At 42.0% G+C, this 13,608-nt stretch overlaps 1 protein-coding gene and 1 long non-coding RNA gene across 2 annotated transcripts in view; one reads left to right on the top strand and one right to left on the bottom strand.

Moving 5' to 3' along the window:
- The window catches only part of LOC306978658 (zinc finger MIZ domain-containing protein 1-like), a 69,398-nt gene extending 60,395 nt beyond the window's left edge, over window positions 1–9,003 (top strand). The window contains exons 11-22 of the mRNA XM_079577314.1: window positions 62–142; window positions 236–404; window positions 547–688; window positions 1,997–2,207; window positions 2,304–2,409; window positions 3,749–3,909; window positions 3,996–4,063; window positions 5,133–5,201; window positions 5,284–5,528; window positions 6,515–6,675; window positions 6,766–7,287; window positions 8,470–9,003. Of these exons, the coding sequence (XP_079433440.1) occupies window positions 62–142; window positions 236–404; window positions 547–688; window positions 1,997–2,207; window positions 2,304–2,409; window positions 3,749–3,909; window positions 3,996–4,063; window positions 5,133–5,201; window positions 5,284–5,528; window positions 6,515–6,675; window positions 6,766–7,287; window positions 8,470–8,577 (2,043 nt within the window). The 3' untranslated portion in view covers window positions 8,578–9,003. The remainder of the gene's footprint in view (window positions 1–61; window positions 143–235; window positions 405–546; window positions 689–1,996; window positions 2,208–2,303; window positions 2,410–3,748; window positions 3,910–3,995; window positions 4,064–5,132; window positions 5,202–5,283; window positions 5,529–6,514; window positions 6,676–6,765; window positions 7,288–8,469) is intronic.
- LOC306978668 overlaps window positions 1–13,608 on the bottom strand; it is a 428,827-nt gene that overhangs the window by 152,302 nt on the left and 262,917 nt on the right. The window lies entirely within an intron of this gene.

The following is a 13,608-nucleotide window of genomic DNA, read 5'->3' as shown; positions in this document are numbered from 1 at the left end:
GAGCGCGATGTTTCTTAACTTACATTTGCAGAAAATACTAATTACTCACTTCCTTTTACAGCAGGAGCCGCCTTTTAACGGACAAACCAATAACTTCTCTGGGAGCGGATACAACCAGTACAACCAGGGCAGCATGAATGGGGTGCGTTCAACACTGAGGCAAACCCTTGAGAGAGATTATTCATAAAATGGCGTCACAATTAGTGCAACTGGTTTGTTATTTTCTTTGTTGTAGCCGCCGAGGCCGGTCGGAAACTACCCCCACTCTCCGGTGCCAGGAAACCCCACACCCCCCATGACGCCGGGCAGCAACATCCCGCCATATCTGTCCCCGAACCCCGACGTAAAACCGGCGTTTCCTCCGGACATCAAACCAAACATGAGCACGCTACCGCCCCCGCCAGGTGAGCAGCGGAACAAACATTGTCAGGACACTATATTTTGAAGAACTGGTTAATGACACTAAAAATATGGTTAAAGTGTGACTAAAAAGGTCTGACCTTCCAGTGACAGAAACCAAAAGATCTAAATGAACTGTGTTTCTAGGTAACCACAATGAGGAGCTGCGTCTCACGTTCCCCGTACGGGACGGGGTGGTGCTGGAGCCCTTCAGGCTGGAGCATAACCTGGCTGTCAGTAACCACGTCTTCCACCTGCGGCCCTCCGTGCACCAGACGCTCATGTGGAGGTAGGAAGGAGTCCGTGTTGGCCCGTCCATGAGTGAAAATCCTAAATGAACCAATAAGTGTTTTTTATTTGCTGAAGTTGGTTTGTAAATGGTCAGAATGCAAAACCTTTTAATTGACATCAACATAGCCGTGCAAAAGCAATAAATGAAAGGTATTCTACTATGTTGTCCACTAGCAAGCCAGAAATATATATATACTTCATATATACAGCACAGTACTCACAAATATGGACAGGTGTGGTATCCATGTGTGGCACGAACGGGCAACTGAGATGACACTGTAATTCATTCACACGAAAAGGAAAACCTGAAAAGGATGTCTTTTGTAAATTCTATGTGTATCTACTCTAGTAGGTCCTACAGACTCCGAACTGTCCAGTCTAAGAGATATTTTAACTTCTTAACCCCCGCCTTAACCAAGCAAATGTTCATCAGTTCAGCTCTACCCAAGTCTAAAAGTTAGTGTATAGTGTAACACCTCGTTTGAAAGCTAAGACCGGCATAAAGGATCTCAGATTTTTCCTTAAGTTATATTTTTGGTGCTTTTCCATCCCTTTTTTTGTCACCGTTTTGTTGCCTTTTCATGAGGTTTTTGTTACTTTTTTGTTATTTTTTCGTCACTTTTTCATCACTTTTTTGTTGCTTTTTTATCAGGTTTTTGTTGCTTTTTCATCACTTTTTTATCATCGTTTTGTTGCCTTTTCATCAGGTGTTTGTTACTTTTTTGTTATTTTTTCGTCACTTTTTCATCACTTTTTTGTTGCTTTTTTATCAGGTTTTTGTTGCTTTTTCATTGCTTTTTTTTATCATCATTTTTTTGCTCTTCAAACACTTTCTGGTCGCCTGTTTTGATGCTTTTTTGGTGCGTTTTCATCCTCACTTATGTCTCATTTTTGTCGCTTTTTTCAAGAAGCTTTTAGATTTGGGTAACGTCGAACCGGAGAAAACATGCAGGGGTTAATTCCTAAACAAGTTGTCCAAAATCCCCTCTGAAAAATTCTGTGTAACTAATGATATATGCAACTAGATGCAAGTTTGCCATTTTATACTCACTACTGCCGCCTCAGGTCATACGTGTAACTGCAGCTTCTATATTGAGCTTGTGCATGACGGCACATAGGACCCTAATTAACACCTTTTTGAGTGACAGTGCAGGATTTTAGAGGCAGTTGAGCTCATTCTACACGTTAGGACATTGTTGGAACATGTATGGGGAAGAAAATACATAATTTTAACATTTTTAAACTCTTTTCGTACAGTCCTTTTCATTTCCTCTTTAGCCTAATCTTGTTTTTTTTCCCTCCACAGATCAGACCTGGAGCTGCAGTTTAAATGCTACCACCACGAGGACCGGCAGATGAACACGAACTGGCCCGCCTCGGTCCAGGTCAGTGTGAACGCCACCCCTCTGACCATCGAGCGAGGGGACAACAAGACTTCCCACAAACCCCTGCACCTCAAACATGTCTGCCAACCGGGACGAAACACCATCCAGATCACGGTCACCGCCTGCTGCTGCGTGAGTATATAGACGTTTTCACTTTCCTGTCTCTATGTGAGGTATCTGTCCCGTCCTGTTTTTGTGATATTAACATGTTTACTTTTGCTCGCCCAGTCCCATCTGTTCGTGCTGCAGCTGGTGCACAGGCCGTCGGTCCGTTCTGTTCTTCAGGGTTTACTGAAGAAAAGGCTTCTTCCAGCGGAGCATTGCATCACCAAAGGTAGGTCTGATCAACACCTCAATCTGTACTTCCTGGTCTTATATTGCTTTATAGATACTCGCCTCCGCAATCCAATAAAGATTGCTTTCACATGATGCCACAACAATGTAAAACAGCCGAAATGTTAAATGGAGTTGGTGCAGCTAAGAGTTATATTGAGGTAACTATGGTAAAAATCTCTGTAATGGCTGGGCCTATCCACATGAAACAAAAACTGTCACAAAGTTCAACGTCTTCTCTCTCTGCACATATGAACTAAGGTCAAATGTCTCAAAAAGGCGTCCCAAAGACAAGAGACAATATTCAAAATGTTGAGCCTTGATGTTGACCAGATGAAAGAACTTTCAGCCGTAAGATGAATGTGGCAGGTTTGTGAATCTAGTCACTTCCAAATAATGATCAGGGAAAAGATTTGGAGATTTGTTTCCAAAACTGTGTCGCTCCCGTTGAGTTGCATCGGCCGCTGCTCCAATTTTGAAATGACATTGTAGAACGTCGTGAACGCAGCCCCTTGGATCCTCTTGGTTCTGGGCTGTTCTTCGCCCAAGAAACGTACTGTATGTTCATCACGGCACCATGAAGCTGCTAACCTGTTCTGTGAAACTGAATTTTGTTTTTACTAAGTCATTCCCACTGTTGCCTACAGAGAAAGCTCCAGGAAAACCCCTCAGTAGCTCTGGTCTCAGGGTGTCCTAACATAGACATTCATTCATAATGTAAAACATGATTCATAAAAACTGAGAACTCATTTTGAGACTCAATTATGCCTTATATGTCCACTTAAAACCTAGCTCCTATAATGAGGGCATCTGACAGTGGTGGATGTGTCAGCATTTTAGTATTTTAGTATAGGTATCAAAAGTATTGTTCAGGTATTGGTATTGTAAACCAAGGGAAGGGAATCTTTTTTGTATAACACTTTTCATATGACGTATCGTTAGAGTACAGGTATCGAAAAGTAACAGTTCCCAGGCCTAGTTACGTGAGAAGAAACATGTGAGACTCGTGGAAGGTGATCTCCAGTCTTCTAGGTGAAAGTCTAATGCTTTACATTGTGAGCTATACAATCACAGGCTGCACTAGACACAGTTAAAGGAATAGTTCCCTGTTTTTCCGTACTGAGCTTAGACAAGTTTATATGTACCTGTCTGGTCTTTGTGCCCATGGAAGAGCTTGGTCGCTTCTGACTTCACCCCGTTTGGAGCTATAGGAATATACTGGTAGAGGCCAATTGCTAACAACATCTTTGGTCGTTGTGCGTCTCTGGACAGTAGGTGGGCCGAGGAGAGGATTCACGCTTTTTGTTTTCTAACCTGTTGGTATCCTTCTCTCCCCAAAGTCAAGAGGAACTTCAGCAGCGTAGCAGCAGCGTCGGGGAACACGGTTCTGAACGGAGAGGACGGAGTGGAGCAAACGGCCATCAAAGTGTCCCTCAAATGCCCCATCACCTTCAGACGGATACAGCTGCCGGCCAGAGGGCACGACTGCAAACACGTGCAGGTGGGAAGGACGCTACAACCAAAGACAACCAGGAAACTGCAGATTTTCAAAGTTTATGCGTTAAAATGGCATCTTTTTTGTTGCAGTGTTTTGATCTGGAGTCATATTTACAACTGAACTGTGAACGGGGGACGTGGAGGTGTCCTGTCTGCAAGTGAGTAAACATGGTGTCCTTTAAATTCATTTGAGAGAAAGCAAAAATATGTGTGTAGACGTCTTAACTACAGGGTTAGCAAATAATAAACCTCCATTGTTGTTGGCTGAAGATATTTCAAGACCTAAATAATGGCAGTCTTTGCTTTTCAGTTAGATTTTGTGGCCCTTTTACTGTAAGACATACTTTTAATCAGTCTAAATCTCTCCACATGGCAAAGATTAATCTAGAGATAAGTAAAGTTTTCAAAAGTATGTGTGTTTATTTATATATTTATTGAACACTTTAAATGTATGTACAAAAAGCTACTTGTTCAAGAATACAATAAGAATTGAAAGTGTCAGTGCTGCAGTTGTTGCCTCTTGTCTGCTTTTCCATGTGACCACCCTTATTACCTTCCACACTCCTACTAAAATTAATATAATATTAAATACTACTACAATACTAGGGCAGGCAAGAGGAACCGGTGCTTGAGTGGGACCACCCTGGTACCAGGTCGCCAAAAATCTTGCTCTTTTAATGCACAGACCAGGACACCCAAAGGCACTTCTGGAAAAGTACAATGAAGAATAGGTTGAGCAGGAGGTGGGCTGGTGCTCGAAGGGCGCCCCCTTCTGGCAACAGGTCACCGAATCGCATAGATCAGGACACATTGAAATGTACCCACAAGAAGAAAACTATGTTTATATATGCATGTACTGTCCATGTACAGGTATATATAAATATGGCAATGATGGTACTATATGGGGCAGTATAAGACGGCAGCAATAACCTAGTACTATTGGATGCTTAAGAATACACAGTACTTTTTGGGCATTATTGTGTTTCTTTTTTGTCTGACAACTTGGAACTGCTCAAATAAACTAAACATAAACAAACATAAACATAAAAAAAAACAAGTAATTTTTACTCTTGCTAGGAGTGAATCATTAATCAAGCTATTTATGAGCAAAAAAACAATACAGCTTATCATTTCACTATGGTGCAATTTTTAATGGCTCACATGGAGTACAATTCTCAAACTATAACTTTTTACGACTATAGCTTATGTTTACATATTTGTCCACAGTAAAACCGCGTTGTTAGAAGGACTCGAAGTGGACCAGTACATGTGGGGAATTCTCAACGCCATCCAAAAGTAAGTTAAGACAACGAACAAAAATCATCTCCTTCATTTCTTTCAATAATTCCACAATCTCCCAAACCTTTTGTCCGTGCAGCTCGGAGTTTGAGGAGGTGACGATCGACCCGACGTGCAGCTGGCGTCCCGTGGCCATAAAGTCGGAGCTGCACATCAAGGAGGACCCGGACGGCCCGCTGACGAAGAGGTTCAAGACCATGAGCCCGAGTCAGATGATCATGCCCAACGTGATGGACATGATCGCGCAGCTGGGGCCCGGGCCAACGCCGTATCCCTCCACGCCGAATCCACACGGGAACAGCGGCGGCGAATACGGCAGCCCAGGTTAGCCAGAGTAGACGGTGGTTAGCGCTCTCGCTTCACAGCTAGAAGGTCCAGGGTTCGATTCCCACCTGGACGGGTCTTTCTGTGTGGACTTTGCATGTTCTGTACAATAGGCCAGGATGAACGTAGTTTACCACCACTGAGTATGGAGTGAATGTACAATTCTCCCATGTAAAGCGCTTTGTGACTATGTCTGTGAAAGGCGCTATATAAATAAAGATCTTCTTCTTCAAAAACATAGCTAGAATAATAATAATAGTAAAAATGTTGACTAATGTTGACTTTTAACATTTTTAAGTTGCCAGGCTTTGATTTTTATTTTGAAATATGTGGTTTCTTGTGATGTGGATATTGTTTCATCTAATATTGGGGAAGAATTTGGAAAAATACTGTATATGAGCATATAGTAAAGGCTTTAAAGAAAGTGAAATGTTAAGGTTGTTGGTTACATATCACCAATAATGTTCAAACAAAGCACTTAAAGGAACTATACAGAGTTTAAAAATGTTAAAATTAAGTATTTTCCTTCCCCTACATGTTTCAACAATGTCCTAAGGTGTAGAATGAGCCCAGAAAATCCTGCACTGTCACTCAAAAAGGTGTTAATTCGGGTCCGAAGTGCCGTCATGCACGAGCTTAATATAGAAGGTGCAGTTACACCTATGACCTGAGGTGGCAGTAGTGAGTATAAAATGGCTAACTTGCATCTAGCCCCTTTAATAAGATTTTAAGTTAAGTTAAGCGATCTAAATTGGCTCTAACCCAGGGTTAAGCTAGGTTTAACCAGTCCTAAACTGGGTTAAAAGTTGCTATACCCCCAGATATACTACGTTACCGCATTTGTTAGATGTTGATTTTGAATTTGCAACACTAGCTGACGCTTATGCACCATATCGCTGATTGAAAACCGCCCTGTGGTTATTGGTCCGTTTAAATCTATGAAAGTATTATGTTTTGCTTAATAAACTGCTTATGTGTAATTCCAGGCGGTTTCCCGGGACACAGTAACTTTGACTTCCCTCATGGTACTCCTGGAGCTTCTTCCATGAACGACTTTATTCCGGGACCGCAGCTGTCTCACCCTCCGGACCTCCCCAACAGCCTGATGAGCCAGGACAAGCCCCTCTCCCACAATATCAACGACACAGTGAGTCAATGCACTCTGTCCTTTTATCACAACACTACACTATCATCAAAGTTTTGTACAAATGCTACAAAAATACCGTCTCATCCACAGATACCTCACTCAGCCGGCGGAGACCAGCCACACAGCGCGTTGCAGCAGGCGCTACACGGTTCTCCCCACGGGAACCCATCAGGGCCGCTACATCCGGGTGGCCATTCGGGACCGCCGTTGCACCCAGGTGGCCATTCGGGACCGCCGTTGCACCCAGGTGGCCATTCGGGACCGCCGTTGCACCCAGGTGGCCATTCGGGACCGCCGTTACACCCAGGCAGCCAGTCGGGACCTCCGTTACACCCAGGCGGCCAGTCGGGACAACTACTACACCCGGGCGGCCATTCGGGACCTCCGTTACATCCGAGCGGCCCGTCTGGACAACTATTACACCCGGGCGGCCTGTCGGGACAGTCGTTAGGGCACAGTGGTCCCCCGCCTCAGAGACAAGTCCCGCCTCCTCAGCATCCACCGCAACAGCAGCCACAGACGCCCGGTAACCATCCTCACGGCGACCTGTCGTTCACCCCCAGCAACGGCCTGGACGCGTCGGGGTCGGACATGCCTGAACCGTCCTTAGACGTGAGTGAAATCAGAGTCATTTTGTGCGTGTGTAGTTGCGGTAGTTGCAGAATTGGCTTCCTGTTGCTCAGAGAATAGACTTCAAAGCAGCTTCGTACGGGCGTAACTTTGTACTTATTGTACAACACTTAGCAACCTGTAGAAATACTGCGTGGAAAAGGTTCACATCCGTGGGGGGGGGGGGTTTAAACTTTGCTTTGAGTTTCCTTTTGTGTATGATTTTTTGTTTGTATCTTTGTCGTTATTGATTTCATTTGAACATTTATCATTTTGGACTAAAGTACTTTTATATAAAATGTTAATACTTACCAGCTAAACTTAGATTTGGAACTTACCCATCACGCTAATGGTGGCTAATGGAGGTCCTTTCTCCATGAGGAGAGGTATAAAAGCTGACTGCTGTAGTCAGTAAGGCAGGGGTGCCCAACGTGGGGCCCGTGGGCCAAATATGGCCCACCAGAGGGTGACCTACTTTTGTGCTGCATCTGGTTAATACTAACTCTCTCCCATTCATTGTCAATGGTAAATATGGATGCAGTACACTTTTTGGCCACCAGAGTCAAATTGGGGGCGCTGTTTCAATGCTTTGGAAAAGTTAGGGAATCACTGTTGTGGTGTCTTGGTGTTTATCAATTACAGAGCGTTGTAGCTTCAACTTTCCCAGCTTTCCAACTTTTATTGCATAAGTTGTTGACATCAACAAAGGTACATGTTAAAAATGTACTGATTAAAGAAAATATGCTATACTGACACTTTCAAAATGATCAAATGTGGCATTTTCTTTGAGGTAACAAATGAATGAGGTAAAGTCACTGTAGGTCTGCTATTGTAAAACTGTTGTTTACATTATGCACTATATTGCTACAATAGTTGATTTTGTTCAACTAAAACAAGGATTTTTCCCTAGTTAACATTTGTTTTAATGTAGTCTTGAGCGTGTGGCGCTGGACTATGAGAGCGTTCCCTCTCTTTCCTGGGAAAACTATTTCAGCGATTCAAAGCGCTTCGAACACAGCATAGCGGCTGTTGTCTGGGCCACTGTCCACAAATGTAGGGAGAAAAAGAAAAAAGTATGTGTCTGTTAGAGTGGTCTGGAATGTACCTAACAGTTTCTTGAATGATCAATTAGTAGTAGCGGTTAAAGCTGGCAAGTTTTCGTACTAACTCTTGTCCTCTCCACAGCTTCTTCCGGAGTTGGCGAACCCAGACGAGCTCCTTTCATATCTGGACCCTCCCGACCTCCCAAACAACAGCAGCGACGACCTGCTCTCGCTGTTCGAAAACAACTGAGGCCGTTTCCCACACGTACGATGAACACTGAAACTGTACGGACTCTGAGCCACTAGAGCCAAAATGGCGGCCGATAAACACAAAGATGCACTCCCCTCTCTCCTCTTCCTCGTGTACAGTTTTCATCTGACCAGCACAGACTCTCTCTCTCTCTCTCTCTCTCTTTCTCCTCACAGACTTTAAAAAATCTGCGCAGCTAAATTCAAAAATGTTTTGTACGCATGTGATGGACATGTAGCATTTTTTACCATTTCTTTTACACGAAAATGTTCGTCAAAGGTGTGTAAACGATAAGTATCTGGGCTGTTTGTTGAAATGACGCAACTCCATTCTCCGTGTGTCAGGAAGCACAAAAAACTATCTTGATTCACATAGATTGGTTGACTATTTAAAGGTATTTTTCACGACTTTTCAACAGTAAAAAACTCTGCTATTGTAAAAAAAAATAAAAAAAATCTTACATTATCAGTTTTTTTATACACTGTAAAATATTACAGTGAAAGCGAACATTCAAACTTTTGAGTACAGGCTACTCATAGTTTAAAGTAAAGACAACATTTCGATTTTAAGTTGCAGATACTTAAAAAAAAAAATTTATTCAAGAGCCAAAATTTGGGATATTTTGGAAGAAATGCTGAATTCTGTGACCGAGTTAAACTGTAGAAACAGACTGATGTGTTGCTGCACTTACATTACATGCGAGGTATAACTTTACAACACAAAACCGACAACTTTACCCCTCAAAATTTCAATTTTAAAGATGCAAAACCTTTACACAGCCCAATGTCTTTAAGCGGTTACTGTTTGTGATAAAAGTCTTTGTATCTGTATATCCACATTGTCAATTTCTGAGCTAACTAAACTAGCTAACATTTTCATTTCCCACAACAACTCATTTGTGTTGATACCTGACCTTTGAACTACGGTAATTCATTTTAGATGCTTTTCCCCCAATGCCGTACTGTGCAATGGTTTTAGATGGGTTTGGGAGAATAAATAATAACAAGATAAGCCTTTATTGATCTCACAATGGAGAAATTCACTTATCAGCTCTCAAGAACCAGGAGAGGGCGACTTACACAACCTTTCTCTGTGGAAAATACATTAAACTGGGACCTATTGTACCTGGAAAAGCCTCCAGAGGTTCTTAAGAGCCCCAAGATGATTTCAAGATACGAAACATTCTTCCTTGAAAACAGCATAGATTTGTGAACTGAGCTCAAATAACAACCATGTAAATGCATATCACTTGCAATTGATTTGCAGCAAACCTCATAACAGAACATTGCACAAACAGTCACTCACTGTGTGTCACTACCATAGATATAATATAATAAAGATGAGTGGATCCCATTCAGCCCCATTCATTGAAAAAGGTTCCAGAGTCCTGTGTGAACCTTAATGGCCGCACTGTGTCCTGTTCCTTGAAAGGGCAAAAAGGCGGGAAGCCCTGCACTCACAGGGCGGGCGGAGCCTCCACAGAGCTCCAGAGCTTGATTGACAGGCACTGGAGCCAGTTAATGCACGGAAAATACTTCCAAATTTCGGGCTGATAAACAAAAACTAGCGTGGTTCAAACATTTCACCTACCCCTGCATGGTCACATGGGTCATAGCGATTTTTAGAAAAAGAAAAACTCTTTGGAGCCAGACTTTTAAGCCGTTCTTGGAACGTTTGAAGTCCCATTAGAATCAATGCTCCCAAGTCTCTTGGCCACCGGGGGGCGGTATTACAGCAATGTCAGCTCCCTGCCATAAGGACCATACAGAACTATGTTCCTCGCCCATTGGTCACTCCCAACAGTTCAGACAAGAGTAGGTGCTCAAGAGAGTCCATAACAATAAAAATAGGGCACATTTCAAAAGGTCAGTGTTACTTAATAAACTCACTCCCTTCAGAATTCAACAGTTCAGTGACAGAGAGGACAAAAGAGTTGGAGAAAGGATTAGTTTTCTGAAATGCTACATCAAAATGACATCCCGAGGGCGAAAAGGACAGAGCATGGAGAGGCTGACCCAAGATACATTTAGCTTTCTTTAGCGCCTGCTCCTCCCATAGGTCTCTTTGTTTCACTCCAATGATTTTAGAGCAGATTTTGACAATGTTTTTCAGTTTATTTTTATCTTTCAGAATCAGAATAGTTTTTATTGCCATGGTCTGAGAACAGGTTCACAAACTAGGATTTTTTCTCGGGGCTGACGTTACAACATATTACACAGACAAACCCTTGAACCAGCAAATAAATGAGACAGTTAAGAGGCTCTCTATGAAACAGGGGGAAAAGTGGCAGAGAATCCTTTTATTTACATTAAAAGAGTTCAGTTTTATCAGTTGTCAATCCAAGAACCTTCTCTTTCAAGTCTTCTCCATTTGGTCATAAATTTCTGTATATTTTCTTATCTCCCCTCTAATACCCATGCACAGTACTATACATATGTCTATTTTCGGCTTTATTCACGCCTTGGTATTTGTGGGAATTCTGCTCACCAAAGTTGGGGATTGGAGACCTGTGTATTGTCTATGGGACTGGCTTTGTGAATGTTGTAAATACAATAGGCTAAGTTAGCGGTGATTTTAGCCATTGCTGCTAACATTATGGGTTCGTCGAAAGCAGTGTTGGAGCTGTTTGAGGAGATCGCTGTCCATTATGCAAATGTATTATTTTTTAAGAAATGCTATTGTATTGTACATATCCCTGTGAATATTTTTGTATCATCTTAATAATAATGTCGTCGTCTCTTCGCAGTTGTTCAAAGCTAATCCCAAAATCATGTCTATTATAAGTTATTTGCGACAAAAAAGAAATATCAGAATTGGTTCAAAGCAATACAGCCCTGTTCGGTGTGCAAAAGCCTTTTATCCACACTTTTTTTTTTTTTTGTCACAGCCATGTTTGAAAGTAGTCTGTGATATTGTTTAGAGTTTGTTATAAAGAAATTTGGATTTGTTTTTAAAGAAAGCATTACACCTTCCTTTTTTTTCGGGGGGGGGGTAAATTATTTTGTACTTGTTTTTTTTACTGAACTGTATAGGGCTAGAGTCCGATTTATTTCAACCGTAGCAAAAATAACGTTGATAAATTATGTCTCCATAAATGTATGCAACTAGGGGAAGGCCTTTTACAAAGTGATCACCATATTAAAGTCAATAGTTTTAACGGTCAAAGCGTTTATTTATAACTTACGTAAGAGCGTTTAGCTGTACGTCGGATGCCCTTTATTGCATCGTGTCTGTATTCATCTGGGCTTCCTGCAAAGTACATAACAATGTCATATGTAAGTGTGAACCTTATAGATTATTTTTATTGGCGAATTTCCACAGTGCATCCAAAAATCATTCTTGCCCCGAAACGTATACATGCGTTTCCAATGACGTCATAGTTCCGGCGGCCATTTTGAATACCGAAGTAGCATTATGCAGGACAACAACATGTAACAATGTCTCTACTCAGAAAGAAAATGAAAGACAACTGATTGACAGTGGCGTTTTTACGTACTCGTAATCATTGCTCACGAAGATAACAGTAAAAACACGGCCCCAAAGACGCACGTTTATGTGATGTGGCACAGAAATAGCAGCTCTGTCTGTTGAATTACACCAGGGTTTACTTAAAGGAGCTATACCTGACTTTACTTCTAGAAATGGAATGAAATCTGCACCACTAAATTAACACATCATTTTGTCATGTCAACAGAGTCTCAGTCTTAGCCAGTGTTTAAGCTGTTCAAGACGTTAGCATGCTACCGGTTAGCAACTGTCATCAATCAACTGTCACATCTATGAACACTGAGGAAATACTACAGCAACAGCTCAGCTCTGACCTCTGTCACATGTTGTATCCAAGGCTAGATGTTTGGAGTGTGGTTCAGGGTTTTCTCTTGAAGAGGTCAGAGCTAAATGCTAACCGGTTGCATGCTAAATCCTGGAGCAGCTTAAAACGGACTCACAGGTTTCTTCACATAAACGTGCGTCACCAAAGTTGGGGATTGGAGACCTGTGTATTGCCTATGGGACTGGCTTTGTGAATGTCCTAAATACAACAGGATAAGTTAGCGGTGATTTTAGCCATTGCTGCTAACATTATGGGTTTAGCATGCTACCCGAGATAAATGCTAACCGGTAGCATCCTAACTCCTAGAGCAGCTTAAATACTGACTCACTGGTTTCTTCACATAAACGTGCGTTTCTGGGGCCTTGTTTTTACTGTTATCTTCTTGAGCAATGATTACGAGTACATAAAAATGCCACCGTCAATCACTTGTCTTTCATTTATATCCTGAGTAGAGATATTGTTACTAGTACTGCATAATTCTCCCTCGGTATTCAAAATGGCTGCCATAAAAGTCACATGACTGAAAGGCATGTATAGACTTTTTAAGAAAAAGGCCTAAAATTCAAACAAAAGGCGGCAAGAGGATGGAAGTTGTGTCATTTTTAAACACAATCATTTATAAATGGCATGTCCCTTTACATCAGATGCCCTTCCCCCCTGACACAACCCACTGTAACTCATCTGGTGCACAGCAAAACGTAACGCAAGGTGCTAATAATCTAAAGGCGATTGAAAACCGAGGTGTCCATAAGATTGTAAGCCGTTTTACACTTTTTAATACCACGAACAGATCGCATCCGTGCCCCATGTTTGTACATCGAGTGTATAGAGGTTTCATATTCTGAGCTGGTCAGAAAATAAAGGAACTAATTCTTGTGATTTTTAGTCTTGCAGAATTGTATGTAGTTAGACGATGTGACAGCCTAATATTTATCTAATAAATACATATTCAGATGACACCTGTAACTGCGATTCAGTCTCTTCTTTGGTCTTTCGATCTGTGTTAGCAATGATTATGACGAGGCTAAACAGTAGATAAACTGTAAATATAAAGGCTATAAACAAAATGAATGAGTTCATGCATTTTGTAGTGGTGCACACCTTACTGCTCTGCCATGCTGAAGGTTTTGGGGCTCAGTTCCTGGGGTATTTGTTCTGGTACTCTCCCAGCAACCTGAAACATGTAGGCACATGAGGCC

This window comes from Gobius niger (genome assembly GCF_951799975.1).
Source record: "Gobius niger genome assembly, chromosome: 19".
NCBI classification, from domain to species: domain Eukaryota; kingdom Metazoa; phylum Chordata; class Actinopteri; order Gobiiformes; family Gobiidae; genus Gobius; species Gobius niger.
The sequence above is the reverse complement of the archived record's forward strand: the minus strand, read 5'-3'. Positions and strand labels throughout refer to the sequence as shown.